The sequence below is a fragment of the Saccoglossus kowalevskii genome, unplaced genomic scaffold (genome assembly GCF_978046115.1).
Source record: "Saccoglossus kowalevskii unplaced genomic scaffold, keSacKowa6.1 SCAFFOLD_138, whole genome shotgun sequence".
NCBI classification, from domain to species: domain Eukaryota; kingdom Metazoa; phylum Hemichordata; class Enteropneusta; family Harrimaniidae; genus Saccoglossus; species Saccoglossus kowalevskii.
The window spans coordinates 113,251-136,147 of NW_028188651.1; the positions used below are offsets into that span (position 1 = coordinate 113,251).

A 22,897-nucleotide genomic window follows, 5' to 3' on the forward strand; every position below is an offset into this window, starting at 1 on the left:
AGTTATCATGTACACGATGGGGGGTTAATATTTGTGTAAAAAGACATGCCTGGGTCAGAATGTGACAATTATTTTTAACAGTGATTTGAATCACATTTAAATGATCCATGGTTGAGTATGTTATTTCCGCTTTGATCAAGTTCGTTTTGAAACCTTTTTCATAGCAATGTGTAACTTTGTGAAAATCAAGGGATTGGTTACACTGTCCAATTTGAATCAGGTTATTGTATCTAACAGCTTGAATAGGTTCATTGTTGTGACTATATGTCAGATCTGCGTTTTCTCCACTCATATTTGTGTGTGGAGTTTTTATCATCTTAGCTTGGCAAGGGTCACTTGAGCTGGTCAACAATTCAAGATCACTTGAGATTGCCTTAAGGTAGAGATGCAGTTTACCTGACAGGTATTTTAATTAGTTAATTAGGAAACTATATATTTTCGGAAATCTCATTGTATGAATTTTAAAAATTGTTTAGTATTTTTTTTTATGGACACTGTAGTTTGAAATATGCACAAAAATGTGCTTTTTTGGTCAAAAGTGATTTAAAAAAAATTTGCTTCTAAACCATGCTTCTGTTTCCTGTCAAAATTGGTTTATGGGTACATCTGTATACTATGAAGAAAGTGCCGTCTTGAAAACTGTCTACCAGTTGTCAATTTTGCAGGGCAGCAGCTAAAATTTCACTACTTCAAGTTTATGCATAAATTAACACCCAGGCCAGTTGTCTGTTCGATTGTTGTAACACTGTTCAACCAAAAACAATGCCCCGACGGCGTTTTGAAGATAAACACATTGTCAATCATTTGTGAAAATTTCAAAACAAAAGGTCAAAGCGTCTAGGAGCTATTTTTTTTTAAAGTTCTGGGATGTGCACTAAAAAGAAGCTGAGATAATTGCTAATTTGCATAACAATTTCACTCAGTAAGAAGTTTGCTAATGCTCATAATTAAAATGGCTGTAACAGTTCCAAATTTAAATGTATTTTCGTTTTGTAAAAAGTTAAATATAGTTCATAATATGGACATCCCGTCATTTCTTTTTTTTCACCATGTTTCTTTTTTATTATTTATTTACAGCCTTGCTAAATCTTGCTAAGCATTCAAAAGAGAGAATGTTTGCACCGGTTATCAATATTTTAAAATCGTTTTTTGAGTATGTTCCACTATTCACAATTCTCCAAAATTTTCACAGTCTATAGCCAAGACTGTTTGGATAATAAAAAGCAAAAAAAAAAAATTTCACTCCCAACGTGCCCACGAACCTGCATCTCTACCTTAATAGCATTTTAACAAGTATAATGTATTTCACTGCAATGAGATTATTCACAGCCACAATCTGAGCAAAATTATCAAGTGTTTATTTTATTTATCAGTGACTTCTAAGAATCAAACACGATGTCTCTGGATAAATGGTACAGAAGAACAAATAAATGATGCTAGGCAGAGAATTGAAAAGTTAATAGCTCAAAGCACAGAATCTGAAATTCAGGTAACATATCTTAACACTATTTTGGCCCCCTGTGTGTAGCAGTACTACAATGGCAAGTTAATGTCATACTGGTGTGTGTGTGTCTGGATAGTGGTGGGTGTATGTCTACTTATCATACTTGTTTGACTTAGATACTCCAGAAATCATATTTTTAGGGTGGACGGTGCTTAGACCAGTACCCTGCTTGAATAATTATGCAAAAGATAATTTTACTTCAAAGTGTGCCAGCTTAGGGGAAATATTACGCCACTTAGATGAAAATTAAATTGACAAATTAATTGCATCGTTATTGATTTCCACAACACTACCGGTATTTCTAATAGTGGTGATGTATTTGAATTTACAAAATTTTTTCATTCTTTCAGGATCGAGTACAACATGGACATAGATTGGAACATGAAACACAATCACGGAACAAGTATGTAAAAGAACCTGTTGCAGAAAAAAAGAAAAACATTTGTTTTGTAAAACCAAAACAAATTCTAAGGAAAACCAAGATGAAAGTTGAAACCACAAACGATGGAGCTAATGTCACGAAGAGTAAAATTGTAGATGACAGTCTGTTAAAACCATTAGTGATGTATGCTTCGAGTGATGAGGAAGAAGATGTTACCATAGATACAAAATAAAGAAAGCATTATGTGATGTTGGGAAAGATTTAATAAACACACTGAAAAATTTGAGTGACTGTTTGATTGTAGTTTCGTGGTAAGAAAAATATGACACCTGAACATTCGGAAGGAACTTGATTATTATATACCGTATATATATATATATATAAAATATGTTTCTCACTTTTTTGTCCATTTCAGTTTTATTATCACTAGAGTGATTTATAACCTATGTTTCTTGGATGTCTATAATAAATATTATTACAAATCTAACACCACTGGAGTGAGTATTACACGTAAATGTAATACCATTGAATACATCATACCTGTACTGTTATTTCTCAACAACTGGTCTGTGACAATGTGTACCAAGTTAGATTCAATCCAAATAATCAGCTAAACCCGAGCCGAACCCCAACTTAAAAAATCATTATTAGGAAGGAATATCATGTAAACTGAGAACAGACTTCTCAAGGTAGAGTGAACCAAGTGAGTATTGATCACCATATCCGGGAGGAGAATAACACACTGGAGAGGAGCACTTGTAGCCAAGGTGTTTATTGCTCAACTGCTAGGCCTGGAACTGAGTCTAGATGTTCCATACAATGTATCAATATCATTATGCAAATAACTAAACTAAACGTCATAGCCTCAAATCATTACATTCCTTTCCCCTTATAGAGGATGAAAACTCTATTTTTAAAAACTTTGAGATACACTTGAAAATACTTTGAACTCAATAATAACAAGTTAAATATATAACCATAAAAACCAACAAACAATTCCAAAATATGGCTGTGCTGCAGTACCTGGATAAACTTAATATCTAGCACATGATATTTAGGTGATAGAAAAGCACCAAGCCGCACACAACACTCATCATTTGCTGACAACTAATTTGGGAAGTCAATCCACATCTGACTGCCATGCTCTTGACAAGCCATCAGCATTGCCATTTTCGACCCCTTTTTTATGTTGAAAATTTATCTGGTACCCTTGCAGGGTCAGACTCCAACGCATCAGTCTACGATTTTGTTCGCGCAATTGATTCAGCCATTTTAAAGGATGATGGTCACTCTGAACAGTAAATGCTCTACCATACAAATATGGGTATAATGCTTCCACTGCCCAAACAATGGCCAAACATTCCTTCTTGATAGTTGCATAATTCATTTCACGAGGCAACAACTTCCTACTGATGTATACTATGGGATGTTCTTCTCCTTTGTCATTATTTTGACTTAACATCCCACCGCTGCCACCATATGTAAACTGAGAACAGACTTCTCAAGGTAGAGTAAACCAAGTGAGTATTGGTCACCAAATCCGGAGGGGAATAATAGCGCACTGGAGAGGAGCACTTGTAGGTGTTTATTGCTCAACTGCTAGGCCTGAAACTGAGTCTAAATACTCACGAGATGTTCCACGACAATGTATCAATATCATTATGCAAATAACTAAACTAAACGTCATAGCCTCAAATCATTACAATCATGTTAAGTTTGGAAGTTAAGGGAAATACTGCTATGATAAATATAATAATAGTAGAGCAAATTATTTAAAGTTCACTTCCTCTATAATGATAAAAAGTACTAAATTTACCATTCCGGCCCTTATATTGGCGTATTTTAATCAAATCGTTGACAATTCCCCATATAAGTGAATGCCTGCAGCATTTAAGGTATAGATGCAGGTTCGTGGGCACTTGGGAGTGGATTTTCTTTTTTGGTACATATATACCAAGTATGAAAACTAACAGACTGGGTGTTTCCAAGAAGTCAAAGATAAAGTTCTAAAGTTAACACCGACAGACGACAGACAATAAGTACTAAGAAAAAAGTTCTGTTATGTTGACAGTGGAGCTAATAAAATTTAATCCCCATAACAATACAATTTATGAGATTCACATAATTAATTCAAAAGCAAAATAACGGGATCGATTGTACAGATTTTTCTTGAAGGAACTAACTAGTTTTCCTGAATAGGGGTCATCTGATATAATGTACAGGAAAGAAATGCGTTAACTCCATATTGGATTTTGTGGGATAGAAAATTGAACTACAGAGGGTGTTTGGGGGTTGAGCTCATATCTGTTCTATACAGCCATATACAACCCTACAACCCTATAGTTCAATTTTCTATCCAACAATTCTTTGCAAAATTTAATATGGAGTTAACCCATACCATACTCATAGTGTTAGGAAGTGCATGTACTTTTAAGGTATAGATGCAGGTTCGTGGGCACTTGGAAGTGAATTTTCTTTTTTTTGCTTTTTATTATCCAAACAGTTTTGGCTATAGACTGTTAAAATTTCACAGCATTATGAATAGTGGAACATGCTCAAAAAACGATTTTAAAATATAGAAAACGGGTACAAATATTCTCTCTTTTGAATGCTTAGCAAGATTTAGCAAGGCTGTACATAAATAATCAAAAAGAAACATGGTGAAAAAATGACGTAATGACGGGATCTCCATGTTGTGCACTATATGTAACTTTTAACAAAATGATAATAGGTTTAAATTTGGAACTGTTACAGCCATTTTAATTATGAGCATTAGCAAACTTCTTACTGAGTGAATGGTTATGCAAATTAGCCATTATCTCCACTTGTGTTTTTCAGTTTACCATGGAAGTTCAAATCTAAATAGCTCGCACAATTCTTGTTTATTTTAAGTGAAACTTTCACACAACGTTTATCAGTTTATTAACAAAGGGGCGTCCGGGCGTTCTGTAAGGGTGCTGTTGTCAAGCAGGATGTGTGCCATATATTCAATCCCGGTCAGTATTTCACACTTCGAATGTCATTGTCCGAGAATGCAACTCCAGCACACTCAATTTAATTGTATATGCCCCTTTATTTGCAGTCTATTGTGATGTAGTTTTCAGGACGCTTGCTGTTAGGTCAGTTATTAACACAGATTCTCAATATATGACAATATCAAAACTTGTTGAAATATCATGGTGCATTTTGCTTGCAGCAAGGTCGTGACCCCCATGGGCTACTGAACCAGTATCTATATTTTTTATGATTACTTCTTAACATTGTAGTGTACCAATAGATCACATTATACCCAATACTCCATGCACGTTTATGATCAAATTCTAATATGATTTATCATAAACTAATACATCAGTGTTCTCCCTAGAAAACCTGTATCGGCTAATTAGATTAAAGGGTGAAAGCCAATGCGCCAAGCATGCACAAGATATATGGGTCTCGTATGAACAAAGTTGCGCCCAGATCAAACCTCATACTTGTGATTTCATTAGAAGAGCAAATTGGATTATGGGAAAATCAATGTTTATCAACATAAATGTCGCCCTTTAATAATACATGTACATATTAATTACCTCTTCTGCATTCATTGTTATGCTAAATTGTTTCTATTGTTTATCTAAAATTAAACAGTCTGAAACCTTTACTCTTTAATGCCCTGGGGCGAACCCTGTACGAAATGTACAACAGTTTAAAGGGGAACCTGCCAAACCCAGGGATTGCACCAATGAATCATGGGACACTATTGTTTATGTTATCCATTGTAATTTTTATCCAAAAAGCAAATTTTTTGTGAGATTAGGCTTGGATTGAGATGCCCCTGTAACACATAATTCCCTCCTTGTAAAATGAAAGCAAAAAAAAACAAATTGTTACTGAAACTATTTTAATTCATACATACACAACCAGATACATGTTGGTATACGATACAAATCAGAAAATACGCAATTGAGAAACAGAAAATCAATGATTTCATAATAATTATATCCAGGTAACTAGTCACTGGACTTATTTTTTTAATCAAGCACATCTAAATTTATCACTGGTTTTCATTGGAATTAGAAAGACATCAAAAACCCAATACATGTGACTATAGAGGGAGTAGAGCATAAAATACATAATTGAGACCTCAGTCTAATTTAAAAATGCATCTTATACTGAATATTCAGGAATGCTCACAGTGAAATTAAATGTCATGTAATTTTTATGAAAGTTCAGACTCAGGAATAAATCAAATTTTCGTTGCAGGTATGCTACATTCCACAATGCACAACCAATATGTAAAAAACACTTGGCTAATTACTTGACCTTTTCACCACAAGACTTACTTGGCCAAAAAATTATCTGCACTTGTTTTTTATATTCTTCAATATTTCTGGAAATGAACCCTAATTTCAGAGCCAAGTTTAAGTAAATTTTCAGTTTTTACTTTAAAAAAATGGTTTTATATTAGCATTTTTGTCTTAATCTTCTGAAGAAAGTGCCGACTATAAACAGGACCTATTTTGTGAATTTGTGATAAAAATAGGGAACTAGTGGTGAAAAGGTTAATAAAGAAAATGGGGCATGATTTCTAAAAATAATCAACTATGCTTTAATTAAACTTGCAGTCCCAATTACACATTTTACAAGATATCAATTCATATTCCAAACAGGAATAATATGTACTTAAGAACTTATCAGATTAAAGTAATAAAAAGATGGCACTAACTAAGACACAAAATTATCACTATGGTATTCTCAATGGCGCTTGTAATAAACTGGCAGCTGGTTCCTTTCTGTATTCATCTGAACTGAACATATGGAAAGCTCAGTTCAAAAAGTAAGAATAGAAAGTGGGGGAATTTATCAGCCTTTGTTAAGAGGTGTATAAATGATCAAGTATTAAAAAGAATGAAGACAAAAAGTTTTTACTTCTTTCGTCCTCTTCCACGTCCCCTTCTAGCTGACCTAGTTCCAGTTTTCTTTTCCTCAGCCGCAGGACTTTCTTCACCAGCGATTTCATCAGTACCACCTTGGGGTTCCTCCTCTGGTTTTTCCTCTGCTTTCACAGGTTCAACATCCTTCTTAGATTCCTCTTCATCTACTTTACCAAGAATTGTGTCTTCTTCTTCTGCTGTTAATTCATCTTCTTTTTTCAAGATTACCTCATCTTCCTCTTTAATTGACAAGTCAGCATCATCTTCTCCATCATCTCCTAACAACAGTTCCTCCTCTAGCCCTCCCTCAAGCGTCTCTTCTTTATCCCCATCTTTTTCTGTCTTCCCAACAGCTTCTTTCTCATCTATCTTTTTCTCTTCTTCAGTTGGTGATTCTTTCATTTCTGCATCTCCTTTCTCCTTCACTTCTTTATCTTCCTTCTCAGTTTCCTTGGCATCAGTTTCCATTTCAGTCGTCTCCTCTTTCTTATCACTTTCACTCTTCTCAGCTTCCTTTTTGGTGTCGTCAACATCCTTTTTTGCTTTCTCTTCCTCTTTTTTCTTGCGTCTCTGGGAAGCAAAACAAAAGTAAGTTGTGAAGTAACAATCATCAAAATTGTCCAATGTAATATTTGCAACCAACAAGTATACAGACATACTAAATTTGAACAAGTAATGTAATCACAGTCAATGACTGATTGTGACATACTTGTACAAATTGATTTGCATTGCATTGATTTGTGTCAAGCTGGGTGGCCCAAATTTTAATGTCACAGTGCGCGAGCTCTGGAGGTCATTGCCCATGGTCACACCTAATACAAACAAGTGGTTATTAGACTTCAGTCAAAATGTACATGAATAATGAGATCGACGTGCGCTGCCCAGAGTTTATTATATTATAGTAAAAAGTAAAATTTAATATTACGCATGGTACATATGGTATTCACTTTATTTTGCATAAAATAATTCACCATTGAAACATCAATGAATCCCAAGAATTTAAAATATTTTCTTGACTTTCGGTAAACACTTGACTAACAATGTTGAAATATTCAAAACCAGTACAATATTGTATACACGTTTTAGACACTGACAAAACTATTTGGTCCTCCTGTATTCATGTCATTACAACAAATCTCAGAAATATTGGGGCAGCAAATTTGCAAACTCGCTAGCGAATTGGCTAACTGCTTTGGTTTTGACTAAACGGTTGGCTTTCGAATCTCGCTGGCACCGTATTGTAGTCACGCCCACTTTGGGTGAATCTATATAACAGCAGGGACCCTAGTAGGGACGGCCGTCATACTTTAGAAGCTCGTCAGCGACGGCCTTACAGTTGGATGGCGATTTCGCTTTCAAATATACCAGGGGAAGTGTTCTGTGTTCTTCGTGTAATGAAGTGATGTCGAATTTTATTAGCGGTTGGCTTAATGTTACCCCAACTAATTGTTTGGATGTGCAAGTTTGTTTTCTCCCTGATTTGTAGGAATCTGTTTCTCAACTTGTCTCTTTATTTAGTTTCAATCAGTTTTCAAGATGGCTACCCCCATATATATAGTAAATATCGGTGGATTAATCACTTATCATATTATTACTTGTACGTTAGCTGACTGTGGCTATTCTCGGACTTACCAGGAAAACTACTTATACATTATTACTCCTCGCAAAGCAAATCATTCAGGGGAATCCAAACATGTACCTGGCTACGTACGTAAAAGCATTCTATGTCCCCTAATGCAATATAGGCTCGCCCAGAGTGAACGCGACCACGAGTCGGCGCCAGTGAGATTTGAAAGCCAACTGTTTAGTCAAAAACCCAAGCAGTTAGCCAATTCGCTAGCTAGTTTGCAAATTGGCTGCCCCAATACTTCTGAGACTTGCTGTAAGTATACATACCTGAACAGCCCAGTAGTGACCCTCTGTTTTACAGTGTTTATTCAGAGCGATGTCAGCACTAGGAAACACACCCATACCACGACATACTGAACAGCAAAATGCTTCCATTAAATACTGTTGACCTGAAACATAAAATGGTATCAAATATTATCACATATGTACTGCAATATTTATAGTTACAAATACGCTTTTTGGTATTGGTTGAATTGCCATGGTGCATACACTCCATTTATATATTTAATGCTATGGTTGTATAATTTGAATACAAATTTTGAACAAGGATAAATCAACTAATAGTCTATGTAATAATTCTTGTTATTTCCATGGCAAATTACACAAATGGATGCCTTCAATCCAGAGCCATAGAGCACAAAGTACATGTTACCTCCGTTAATTTTAATCTGTTTTCTTCAGACATTGAACAAAAAATCCCCAAAGTTTTCATATACTTGTGGTAAAAAAAAAAACGTAGATCGAAAAATGCCATGACAGCGATTGGAGTTCAGGTTTAGAGTTCACTAAAGTCACATATTGATATCGATGTTAAAATGCATATAAACATGCTCTTGTTACAAGAGGGTCAGAAGGTTATACTGAATTGTTTTTATTCAGAAATCTTGTTCAGTTTGCTGCATTTGGCGATCTCAAATTTTCATCTCAGAACACAGCACTGAGAGCATGTTGCCAACATTTACAACAACAATCAAAGAAAGCTTAGAAAGAACTCCCATGTGCTGAGAGTATTGGAGACACATTAAATATAATTTGAAATTACTTAGCTGAAAACTAATTATGCAAATCAGAAAATTAACATGAACAGATTTGATTGTAAAACTAATGAGGTCTGCGCAATGTAACAAAAACTCTATGTACCAAGTTTAATTGAAATGTGATTAGAACCAAAAAATTATGAATTATTATGCTAATTGGGGAAATAATATGAACAGAGTTTTACCCCAAACTAATTAGGTTTGTACATTGTCCTAGAGCATCTTTGTACTAAGTTTCATTAAAATGGAAATTAGTACTTTAGATATCAGTGTGAAAGCTTAAAATTGGTTAATTATGAAAATTGGGTAATTAATATGTACAGATTTTAACCCACAATTATCCAGGTCTGTCTATTGTCCTACAGCATCCATGTATAGACATTCATTGATATGTGATGATTACCGTAAAAACCCGCAAATAAGCGACACCCTCAATTAAGAGCCACTCAGTGAAAATTTGTTACATTTGACCCTCCATTAAGAGCCACCAAGAGTTGAGTGGTTTTGTCAATAAGAACCCAGAAATAAGTGCCAGCCACCCGGTTGTTTACAATCAGGCAGACACCGAGCTTATCGTGCCTCACTTCCACCTGCATTGTTTATTGCCCCACAGAAGGTGTGAGACAAATAAAGATTATCTCCATAACTTGCCTGATGTCCTGTGTAATTGAGAACGGAAGAATGATAGACGAAAGAAATGCACTGAGAGAGCGTGAATGTGACTGTCAACTTGTCCATTTTATATTTCTGACACACAATCGACCAATTCACAAACTATTCAGTAGTAACTACTAGTATGTTTTTTGCCGAAACACCGAAGGACACGTTGAGATATTCATTGTCAATGTTGTCTTTATAACCAAGTAAAGAACGTCACGATTTTAGAACGCCTTTATCGGAAAATCGGAGGTATCGAAAATACATTCTCACAGACGGACCGGAACAGGAAGTCAGCAGAAAACAAAAGATTTTTTTCCTTAGCGTGGAGGTATGTAAATGTGTCGAAATGGACATAGTGCGAGTGGTTAGTGCTAGTAGCACTAATCCGAAAAACTACTAGATCTAGTGCTAAAATGGCACTAGATCTAGTGCAAAAACGGCACTAGATCTAGTGCTAAAATGTACATAGTGCGAGTGGCATTGATATTGCGTTGTCAACGACGTCAAGACATCCCGTAATTCTCTGAAAATAAATTAATATTTACGTAAAATTGTTGTATCTTTCATTCATTGGAAATGTGTTACAGTGGGAAAATTGAGAATGTCATTGTCCACGTTTGTCGTAATACTAATAGACCTTTGGAACAACGCGATCGGCCGGGAAACTAGCTGAAACAGTGAAACTGCAGGTCGAACTGCGCAATTTTTACAAATTGTGAATAGATATACTGTATGAAATGGTATTGTGGGGGAAGTCCCGGGTCCCTGTAAAGCTCGGTGGATGTTGTGTACTGCGATTTTCACGCAATCCTGTTGTTACATTGTATCATGGAGGAACTAACGGAATATGATGTAACCTCGCCGATTTTTTAATTTTTTAACGTGATCATATTATATATGTCCAGACACTTTCTCTGCAATAATATTTTTTAGAAGCCCTTAGGATTTTTTGTTGTAGACTCTCGAAATTCTTATTCTTGTTACAGTTGCTAATAATTAAAACATGTGAAGTAACAAGTTCGTCTGTTGAATTTCCGGTTGTGAAATACGTATTTTAACCCTCACAGCTAAACAAACCCAGTGTATGGTCGCCTTAAAAAAATTGGACCAAGAAATCGTCCAGGGCGATTTTTCGGCAGTTTTTAAATTTATTTTTTAAAATATTTTGTCGTAATTTATCGGACATTTCAATCGTTCCTGACGCCTAAATCAGTCTACTTATTTAAGTTTTTATTCAAGAGCGTGTTTATTTTGACTAGCGTAAGCTCCGTTTGGACAAAGAGCTGTTATCACTGTAAACAATGTTAAATTCTTCTTCTTATGCTAAGTTCATCTTTGAAAACAACTATTTTTTTATTTAAAAAAAAAATCATGCCATTTTCCCATCAAAATCCAAGCCAAAAGAAGCGTGCTACAACATCGTCAAATCTCTTCCGCGTTGCGTTCAATAGCATTAACATATTTAAATGAGCTATGGTGATTTGAACGCGTTGGCATCATCCAGCATTTTGATTGGTTAATTAGCGATTTGACCTATTAGCTCAACTCATGCAAGAGAAGCGCATGGCGGATACCCTACCGCATCGAGCGTTTATATGCGATCGGAATCATTTGCTTACGATGAAACTAAGTTGAATTTTATTTGAATTTCATAAAAATTAACGAATTTATTTTTTTGTGCGTTATTATAATCACTACTGGCTAATAATGTCCGGATTGAGCATCTGTGATCGCTTGCCGGGATCGCTTAATGCAGTTGTGTTCGTTTTTATTAGAAACGTCGTTTAAAATATACTTTTGTTACCAATAAAATAAAAACAAATGTATTTGAATGACACTGGGCGACACTGTAATGACATATCAGGTGGTCTACTTTTTAATTCAGCAAGAATTATTAATTATTGTTAATTCTGCAATAGTTTCTTTCGTCTTGGGTGGCCCAACTGACGGCGTAGAAAGTCTGTGTCATTGGATACAATGAAAATGTCCCCCCAAAATATTTGATAATTATTTTTTGAAATTTTGAACCCCAAATAAGCGCCCATCAGCCGTGAAATCCCCAGGGCGATTTTTCGGATGGGCGAATTTACGGCAGAATCCGGTATTATATAAAGAAAGTATTATTATGGACATCTCGCGCATATTGCCAATGTTTTATACTGTTTGCAGTTTGCATATGAAAGTGGTTGTTGATGCCCCTCCTATTATTCGACGTCGTTGACAATGCGATAACAATGCCACTCGCACTGTGCACATTTTAGCACTAGATCTAGTGCCATTTTAGCGCTAGATCTAGTGCAATTTTAGCACTAGATCTAGTACTTTTTCGGATTAGTGCTACTAGCAATAACCACTCGCACTACGCCCATTTCGACACATTTACATACATGTAGCGTGGGGGAATTTGGTTAGCGTGGGGGAAAACAGAGGTGTTAATCCGGTCCTGGCAACGTTTGAGGGATCGTGACGTAGCTCCGACTGTGAGAATGTAATGATTACGCAGCCCACTCTCGCTGATCGTGATTTTGGGTTATTTTTTGCATTTTATTTGAGACGTTCGTTTTTGGATGATTCGAGACAAAATGTTCAGGGAAGTAACAAAATAACTGGCATTAGTTTGGAGAGGACTCTCTTGCCGAAAATAATCAAAATTGAAGTCGAATGGATTTAGTTCCACAAACTTGTGCGATCAACTTGTCTTACAGCAAAGTGAAGTCTACGTGACCCGCCTGACCCAAATATTTAAATTAGCTATTTGTGAGAATTGAAAATAATCTGAACTTGTACCAATCAGAAAATGCCTTGTAACAGGCCTGGGCTTTCGTGAATGATTTCGTCTCTCCGATTGGTCACAGGGAATTATTTTTAATACATGTAATTGTTACTTTCTCGGTATCGTTTCGTATTTGGTTATATAGGGGTGGGGCTATAGTTTGACCCTGTTTGCGTGGACTGTGAAGTACGTGAATATCATTATAAGCTGGCTTGATTATGAAACAGGAAATATAAACCAAAGCTGTACTGTCAGACGTCTAGCGCAATTAAAACAATGCCCAAGTACCCAAGCTGTACAAATCTATAGAAAAACGTGTTTTTATTTATTGTTTTTGCCATAAATACAAGTGATTGGGCATCATTTTTATCATTCGTTCCATGCTTCCTTTGCAAGTATGTCCTCTCCTGTCGCTGCTGATCAGATCAATTCTATCCGAAACTATTTTACCGTAAAAACTCAATCAATTCGGCCATGTAAAAATAAATATTTTTGGGGGTGGGCCAATTGATTGAATAAATATAGAAAATATGTTTCCGAAGTGGTCGATTTGTTTGAATAATTTTTCAACGTTTTAAAACTGGGTTCGAAGTGTGTATCACCGGTAACTGAATAAATATATCGTTTTCCCGAGATTAGAGTAAAGGTGTAGTACTAGTCTGAGACTTGACCCAATTTTAAAACAAACTACGAGCGCGTTCAAGAAATCTGACGCAACCAGGCCACCTGCTGTTTTGTTGCCGTGGAGACGACAGTTTTATGTCACGCTCCCCGTAAATGTAAACAAACATGGTAACGTGAAAAACTGAATAAATATATCTTTTGCGGGATTGGAGTAAAGGTGTTGTCCGGTACATAGAAGCAGGTACAGCTGGGACCTCGGCAGTTGCCTTAGTAAAAAATGAATCGATTCGAGACATGGCTAGCGAGCGACAAAATAAGTACTAATAGCTTGTGGGAAAACTAAAAGTGAGTGTCTTTCCCCAGAGAAATCGCCACTTTTATAGCATGATACTCTGACCAGCCACAACATTATCGCATATTCTTTTGAAATTACCGTAAAGGATGTACATCAGTCAGTACTCGGTCTGACGTACAATGTCGAAATGATAGGCCCAGGATTCACACCTCACGTCGTCTCGTCTGCCACTTTACCGTAACCACGCACCGCTACTGAAACCGCTTCTATGAGAGCGAAGTCTTCACTTCACGGTCATGTTTTTTTACCCACAGTTAAAACAAAACAAAAAATCCACCCGACTTTTAAACGAACAACGTTGCAAGAGGAAGTTTAGAACATAACTGGGACGACTGTGTCGAAACAATCCAGCCGGTGATTTTATTTGGGTCAACCAAAAAAAAAGAAGATATTTTGACGTGCTGCGTGACTGTGTAAACAAAACCATGTCCAATAAAAATGACGCTTTCACGCTACACATTGGCGACTTTGTATCGACTTACTGGAAATGCCGAAGACGATACAATTTGCAAGTCGGCATTAATTAATTTGTTACCCCGTTAACATTAATAATCTACTTGACTTTTAAACAAACAACTCTGGAGGACAATGTTTCGAACATTACTGAAACGACTGTGCTGAAACAATCCAGCAGATAATTTTATTTGGGTCAACCGAAAAAAAGAAGATATTTTGACGTGCTGCGTGACTGTGTAAACAAAACTACGTCCAATAATAATGACGCTTTCACGTAACACATTTGCGACTTTGTATGACTTGCTTGAAATTCCAAAGACGAGAATCAAGTGTCGGCCTGAATTTTGTTGTCCCTAAACCATGGAGCTTCGTTTCGTCAGTGATGCAATGACTTAAAATATTTGTTCGTTGTCGATATTTTTGGCGTCGTGATGAGAATTTTCTTAGCGATTATTTACAACTGATGTACTGGGTAATTTGTAATGACAATCAACAGAGTATATTTCACCATGGACGCACTAGAGATTTCACACGTCTTTTGTACAACCACGGTTGACACCATGACTGCACATCTGGCGGATATCCCGATTGCTTATACCATGGATGTAAATGCTTATACATGTACATTGTATTTACGTGATAGATGTGTGAAAATATACCTTTGGGCGGTGTCATCACCGGGCGAACTAATTGAATACAAACAATAGACTGACTGAACAGATGGCCGAACTAAACGGATACATTTTAAAATTAACCATGTCCCTAAAAAAATAGGTGGCCGAACTATTTGAGTGGCCGAATTGATTGAGCTTTTACGGTATATTGTCACCAAATCAACCACCACGCCAGCCACAGCCACGTAGGTTATTCCCAGTTTTCAAGAAAAAAGTTTGCCATACCAAACTTGGTAAACAATTGTACAAGTGATTTGAGTGTTGGGTCAGACACTGAGAGTGCTACAAAATCCGACTTCAGGCATCGCTACGCATTGTCAGTGAAACGTGACTTCAGGCATTGCTACACATTGTCCATGAAACGTCGAATCGTCGTATTTATTTGACATTAGTTATTCCCATAACAGTATTTTTACAGAATAAATTAATTGCAATGATACATCATTAATAATTACTTGTCTGTTTTGGTTGTGTGTGTGTTTGCCTATCCCCTTCCCTATTTCACAATGAAAAGAGCCACTGGCTACAGGGTTGTCAACATGTTACCTCAAATAAGCACCACCCAGAAATGAAAGTGTTACAAAGTGGCTCTTATTTGAGGGTTTTTATGGTAGTACCTGAGATATCAGTGTGAAAGTTGGAAATTGGTTAATTATGCAACTTAGGTGATTAATATGCACAAATATTTACCAAAAACTAATTGGGTCTCTGCATAATTTTAGATTCATTGAAATGTGATGATTAGTACTTTAGATATCAGTAGAAAAGCTGAAAATTAATTATGCAAATTAGGTAATTAATATGCACAATTATTTACCCTGAAACTAATCAGGTCTCTGCATAGTCCTAAAGGATCTATGAACCAAGTTTCATTGAAATGCGATGATTAGTACTTGAGATACCCGTGGAAAAGCTGACAATTAACTAATTATGCAAATTAGGTGATTAATATGCACAAATATTCATCCGAAACAATCAATCTCTGCATAGTCCTTGAGTATGTAAGTACCAAGTTTCATTGAAATGTAATGCTCACTACTTATATCAAAAGCTGAAAATTAATTAATTATGCAAATTAGGTAATTACATGTACTGATATTACCATAAAAACTATCAGGTCTGTGCAGTGTCATATGACATCTATGTACATCTATGTACCAAGTTTCATTGAAAATTGACTAATCATTATGCAAATTAGGTAATTAATATGCACGGATTTTTACCAAAAACTAATCAAATCTGCGCATATGTTCAGAGCATCTATGTACCAAGTTTCATCAAAATCCAATGAGTGGTTCTTTAGATATCAGTGGAACAGTCATAGAACAGCTAAAAATTAGCTAATTATCATGCAAATTAGGTAATTAACGAGCATGGATTTTAACCAAAACCTAATCAAAACCTAGCATTAGTTCAGAGCATCTATGTACCAAGTTTCATCAAAATCCAATGAGTGGTTCTTTAGATATCAATGGAACAGTCATAGAACAGCTAAAAATTAGCTAATTATCATGCAAATTAGGTAATTAACGAGCATGGATTTTTACCAAAACCTAATCAAATCTGCGCATTGACCCAGAGCATCTATGCACCAAGTTTCATCAAAAACCGATGTATGGTTCTTGAGATAGCAGTGGAACAGTCGGACACACATACACACACACACACACATACAGACACACTAACTGCAAAGACTCCCATTTTGTGCTTCGCACATGGGAGTCAAAAATGCACACTGAAAGAGGATTTTATCACTGCAAAGTAGTTTACCAAACATTCATATCACTTACCTATTGGAACATCTGAAATTATCTTATTGTCATCTTCGTCTTTTTCAGGTAACTTCTTTTCTTTCCATGCAAGACTTTTTAATCGTCTGTGTTTGTTAGATGTAAGATGCAGGAAATACAGCTGCAATACAAGGATAAATACCTTGAAAACTAACTCTATAAATTGTACCACCTAATAAATTGATAAATTATTGGCTTCTAGAATTTCAACCAACTACAGAATTAAAATTAATTTAAGAATTAAGTTGTTTCTGATTCTCCAAAACTTTGTCACCTTCACATTTCTCCATAATTAATGGAAACAATAGAACTCCAATATGACAACATAGTTACATCACTCATACGTAAATAAATATAACTCCAATATGACAACATAGTTACATCACTCATACATAAATAAATATAACTCCAATATGACAACATAGTTACATCGCTCATACGTAAATAAATAGAACTCCAATATGACAACATAGTTACATCACTCATACGTAAATAAATAGAACTCCAATATGACAACATAGTTACATCGCTCATACGTAAATAAATAGAACTCCAATATGACAACATAGTTACATCGCTCATACGTAAATAAATAGAACTCCAATATGACAACATAGTTACATCGCTCATACGTAAATAAATAGAACTCCAATATGACAACATAGTTACATCGCTCATACGTAAATAAATAGAACTCCAATATGACAACATAGTTAGATCACTCATACGTAAATAAATATAACTCCAATATGACAACATTGTTAGATCACACATACGTAAATAAATATAACTCCAATATGACAACATAGTTAGATCACTCATACGTAAATAAATATAACTCCAATATGACAACATAGTTAGATCACTCATACGTAAATAAATAGAACTCCAATATGACAACATAGTTACATCGCTCATACGTAAATAAATAGAACTCCAATATGACAACATAGTTACATCACTCATACGTAAATAAATAGAACTCCAATATGACAACATAGTTACATCACTCATACGTAAATAAATATAACTCCAATATGACAACATAGTTACATCGCTCATACGTAAATAAATATAACTCCAATATGACAACATAGTTACATCACTCATACGTAAATAAAAAGAACTCCAATATGACAACATAGTTACATCACTCATACGTAAATAAATAGAACTCCAATATGACAACATAGTTACATCACTCATACGTAAATAAATAGAACTCCAATATGACAACATAGTTAGATCACTCATACGTAAATAAATATAACTCCAATATGACAACATAGTTAGATCACTCATACGTAAATAAATAGAACTCCAATATGACAACATAGTTACATCGCTCATACGTAAATAAATATAACTCCAATATGACAACATAGTTAGATCACTCATACGTAAATAAATATAACTCCAATATGACAACATAGTTAGATCACTCATACGTAAATAAATATAACTCCAATATGACAACATAGTTACATCGCTCATACGTAAATAAATAGAACTCCAATATGACAACATAGTTACATCGCTCATACGTAAATAAATAGAACTCCAATATGACAACATAGTTACATCGCTCATACGTAAATAAATATAACTCCAATATGACAACATAGTTAGATCACTCATACGTAAATAAATATAACTCCAATATGACAACATAGTTAGATCACTCATACGTAAATAAATAGAACTCCAATATGACAACATAGTTACATCGCTCATACGTAAATAAATAGAACTCCAATATGACAACATAGTTACATCGCTCATACGTAAATAAATAGAACTCCAATATGACAACATAGTTACATCACTCATACGTAAATAAATATAACTCCAATATGACAACATAGTTAGATCACTCATACGTAAATAAATATAACTCCAATATGACAACATAGTTAGATCTCTCATACGTAAATAAATAGAACTCCAATATGACAACATAGTTACATCGTTCATACGTAAATAAATATAACTCCAATATGACAACATAGTTAGATCACTCATACGTAAATAAATAGAACTTCAATATGACAACATAGTTACATCGCTCATACGTAAATAAATATAACTCCAATATGACAATATAGTTAGATCACTCATACGTAAATAAATAGAACTCCAATATGACAACATAGTTACATCGCTCATACGTAAATAAATATAACTCCAATATGACAACATAGTTACATCGCTCATACGTAAATAAATAGAACTCCAATATGACAACATAGTTACATCACTCATACGTAAATAAATAGAACTCCAATATGACAACATAGTTACATCACTCATACGTAAATAAATATAACTCCAATATGACAACATAGTTACATCGTTCATACGTAAATAAATATAACTCCAATATGACAACATAGTTAGATCACTCATACGTAAATAAATAGAACTTCAATATGACAACATAGTTACATCGCTCATACGTAAATAAATATAACTCCAATATGACAATATAGTTAGATCACTCATACGTAAATAAATAGAACTCCAATATGACAACATAGTTACATCGCTCATACGTAAATAAATATAACTCCAATATGACAACATAGTTACATCGCTCATACGTAAATAAATAGAACTCCAATATGACAACATAGTTACATCACTCATACGTAAATAAATAGAACTCCAATATGACAACATAGTTACATCACTCATACGTAAATAAATATAACTCCAATATGACAACATCGTTAGATCACTCATACGTAAATAAATAGAACTCCAATACGACAACATAGTTACATCGCTCATACGTAAATAAATAGAACTCCAATATGACAACATAGTTACATCGCTCATACGTAAATAAATAGAACTCCAATATGACAACATAGTTACATCACTCATACGTAAATAAATATAACTCCAATATGACAACATAGTTAGATCACTCATACGTAAATAAATAGAACTCCAATATGACAACATAGTTACATCGCTCATACGTAAATAAATATAACTCCAATATGACAACATAGTTAGATCACTCATACGTAAATAAATAGAACTCCAATATGACAACATAGTTACATCGCTCATACATAAATAAATAGAACTCCAATATGACAACATAGTTACATCGCTCATACGTAAATAAATATAACTCCAATATGACAACACATACACATACAGAAACAGGTCTTAGACGTTAACGGCCGCTGATATCTTGTGAGGAACAGCTCCACAAGACTTGTTTTTGCTCATAAAAATAGTATTCAAATCTCTCTCGTCATCGCGTTCACCGCTCTACTGACCGATGTAATCATGGTATTTTGAACAGAGATGATGGAGAGACACCATTTAAACAAGCCATGCATGGCACAGTCCCCGTTAATTATCGAATTTAAGATATATAGTTTTGTTTATAGTAATATAGCTGGAATATAAACATGTCAGGAATATGATTATGATGATTGTTTAACATTTAAATGATTGACATTTGTATCTGATCGTCAAATGAGTATTGAGAGATATTGCTCTGGAACAGCATTAATTAAAACAAGCAGCCTCTGAGATTTCAATTAAAGAACAGAAGATATCATTAGAAAATATCACTTTTTACCAAAAATGACAAAAATATTCATCAAACTTAGAGAACTGAAGATATCATCATGAAATGAACAAATCTGAGTTAGAACCACATGTAGTACCTATATATGTAATATCAAAGCAATTGGACTTACGGTTTTCAACAAGAAGTCGAAAATATCACTTTTTACCAAAAATGACAAAAATATTCACCAAAATTAGAGAATTAAAGATATCATTACAAAATGAACAAATCTGAGAAAGGTCCACATGTAGTACCTATATATGTAATATCAACGCAATTGGACTTGCGGTTTTTAACAAGAAGTTGAAAATATCACTTTTTACAAAATATCACAATCACTCATATGATAAGCTTCGCTCGACAGCGGAGCTAAAAACAAGATGGCTGCCAGTCGACCATTTTGAATTGAATCGCTAAACCACTGCATGTGCATATGTCCCACATAAAGTACTAGGCACATGCAAAGAATGAACAAAATTGGTCCAAAAGATTCTGAAATATGAATCAGTACGGATGCACGCACAGACGACCATTTTTAATAGGATTGTCAAACCAATATATCTGTATATCTATGACATGATGTATAATGAATATTTAAAATTTGAACATAATCAGTCACAGCAAGTCAGAGATATGGCACTAGAACCACATTTATTAAAACAAAATGGCCACCAGTCGGCCATTTTGAATCTTATCTGAAAACAAAATGATGTGCATCAAGGTCCTATAATGTCCAACGTATATACCAAGTTTGAACAAAATCCATCTGTAAACAGCCGAGAAATGCTTGATTTTGATGATTTTTAGAACAAAAATGGTCGCCATTCGGCCACCTTGAATCAGATAGTGAAACAAATTGATGTGCATATGTATAATATCATGTATGATGTATGTGTGAAGTTTGATTGTGATTGGTCCAGGCATTTCTAAGATGCAGGTCCGCACGAACGGAAGCACGGAGGTCAAAACTGCGTTCGAACGGGGACTAATAAAATCAAATTTAAATTTAGTGAAGGTTTTTGAATGGAAACCATACATTTGTTATTGTGCATATTCATTGTGTTTTATATATTTAGTGAATTTTCACCAATTTTTTATGTAAAATATAGATTAAAATGTATATTCTCTTGATTTTATTTTCACTGAATCTTCCTTTAAAAATAGCAAAAAATAAACTAGTGAAAATAAAATATTTTGAATATATGAATATGTTAATCATCATAAATTCTGATTTGAATAATTAATGCAAAATAGTAATATGTATATATTTATCACTACAATTGAAATACATGTATTTCTTACCCTATCAGATTTTTCACTTGGTGTTTTTTCACTTTGTGCTGCCACTGGCGTTTTTTTGGGCTGTCCTTCAGTTTTCCCTTTTTCATCTTTCTTTGGCACTTTTCTTTCTCTGCTTTTATCCTGAATTCTCTGGTCAGGTTTGCGTTTTGCTCCTGCAGCTAACTGTGGTCTTGTGTCTCTGTTCTGAGTAAGTAAACACAATGAGTCAGACTAATACATAGCAATGAGTCAGACTACCGTTAAAGTCCTATTACAAGCCGCGGCTTCTATTACAATTATGCAAATTAAGCAGTGGAGTGAGAGCTGCAAGTTTGGGGTGCGGCTTCTATTACGTACTTTTGGAAAATCTCAAATGGGCGTGGTCATATTATCAGCGGTAAAAGTTGTCTAAATTCCGAGTAAGACCGTCGATGCAATACCATCGAACGGAATTGCAATAAAAAGGAAAAAAAACACCCATTCACCCACTCGATCACGGACACAGACATGCATGTTTATTATACGGAATATCTCTTTTTGGAGGATGTGTGTGGCCCTGAAAAGGGCCGTTTGGTTTGGGTATTGTCTCGGTATTCAGTCTTCGTCGTCACTGTCATCGAATATATTCGCAATTTCTTCCGCAATAGCTTCAGTAGCGTAGTCATCGTCGTCGTCCTCGGACTGGAGGTCGTCAAAAAGAAGGTCATCTTCCTTGCTGCAGTTTATGCAGCTCTCTTGGTCGTGATATACGTTGCGGGGCGACCAGAGAGCTGCAGTTCCCTTCCCTAAAGAAATGCACAGATTTTTAAATATGCCAGTTATGTATCATTAAAATTGTGATTGTAATAAAATTACCTCGACTTGCAGGAAAAAATAGACAAATATGTTCTCACAAATATATCTGTTACTGATTACAGCAAGCTTTAAGCAAATTTGCCCGTGTAAATGAGACTATTTTACGTTAAAACTGTGCCGAAGTGAAACCTCCGATTGAACGCCGCCATTTTGAAGCCGACCTCTATCACGTGACTTGGCTCTTTTAGTGACGAGTGTAATCACGTGACTACAGCAGACGGCCATCGGCGCCTGTCTGGGACAGCGCTTCATGTGACGAAACATCGGCAGACGGCTTTTTATAATTTTAATTTCATTTCACCATTAAGTGACTCATCTTTTTTTGAAAAAATCAAATAAAGTACATGTATTATTAAAAATATTTTTTTCTAG

The 22,897-nt window shown here is 34.9% G+C and overlaps 1 protein-coding gene across 2 annotated transcripts; it reads right to left on the reverse strand.

The window, feature by feature from the left end:
- Window positions 1–5,749: 5,749 nt before the first annotated feature.
- On the reverse strand, window positions 5,750–22,284 carry LOC146725540 (uncharacterized). Of its 2 annotated transcripts, none has more exons than XM_085496321.1 (5): window positions 22,160–22,284; window positions 21,692–21,874; window positions 16,798–16,918; window positions 8,696–8,817; window positions 5,750–7,369 (listed from the first exon to the last, which is right to left on the reverse strand). In XM_085496321.1, exons 1-5 carry the CDS (start codon window positions 22,181–22,183, stop codon window positions 6,791–6,793), a joined length of 1,029 nt encoding a protein of 342 aa, XP_085352447.1. In that variant the 5' UTR covers window positions 22,184–22,284; the 3' UTR covers window positions 5,750–6,790. The 2 variants fall into 2 exon arrangements, with proteins under 2 accessions (XP_085352447.1, XP_085352446.1); XM_085496320.1 differs by having other exon boundaries at window positions 22,156–22,284.
- Window positions 22,285–22,897: the final 613 nt, after the last annotated feature.

Excerpts from the sequence above, each read along its gene's own strand:
- LOC146725540 (XM_085496321.1), bottom strand. The coding sequence starts at position 22,183 with ATGCATGTCTGTGTCCGTGATCGA. Across the intron at positions 16,919-21,691 it reads CAAGTGAAAAATCTGATAGG|CTGTATTTCCTGCATCTTAC; the intron begins GTAAGAAATACA and ends CTTGTATTGCAG. Across the intron at positions 7,370-8,695 it reads GTCACTACTGGGCTGTTCAG|AGACGCAAGAAAAAAGAGGA; the intron begins GTATGTATACTT and ends TTTGCTTCCCAG.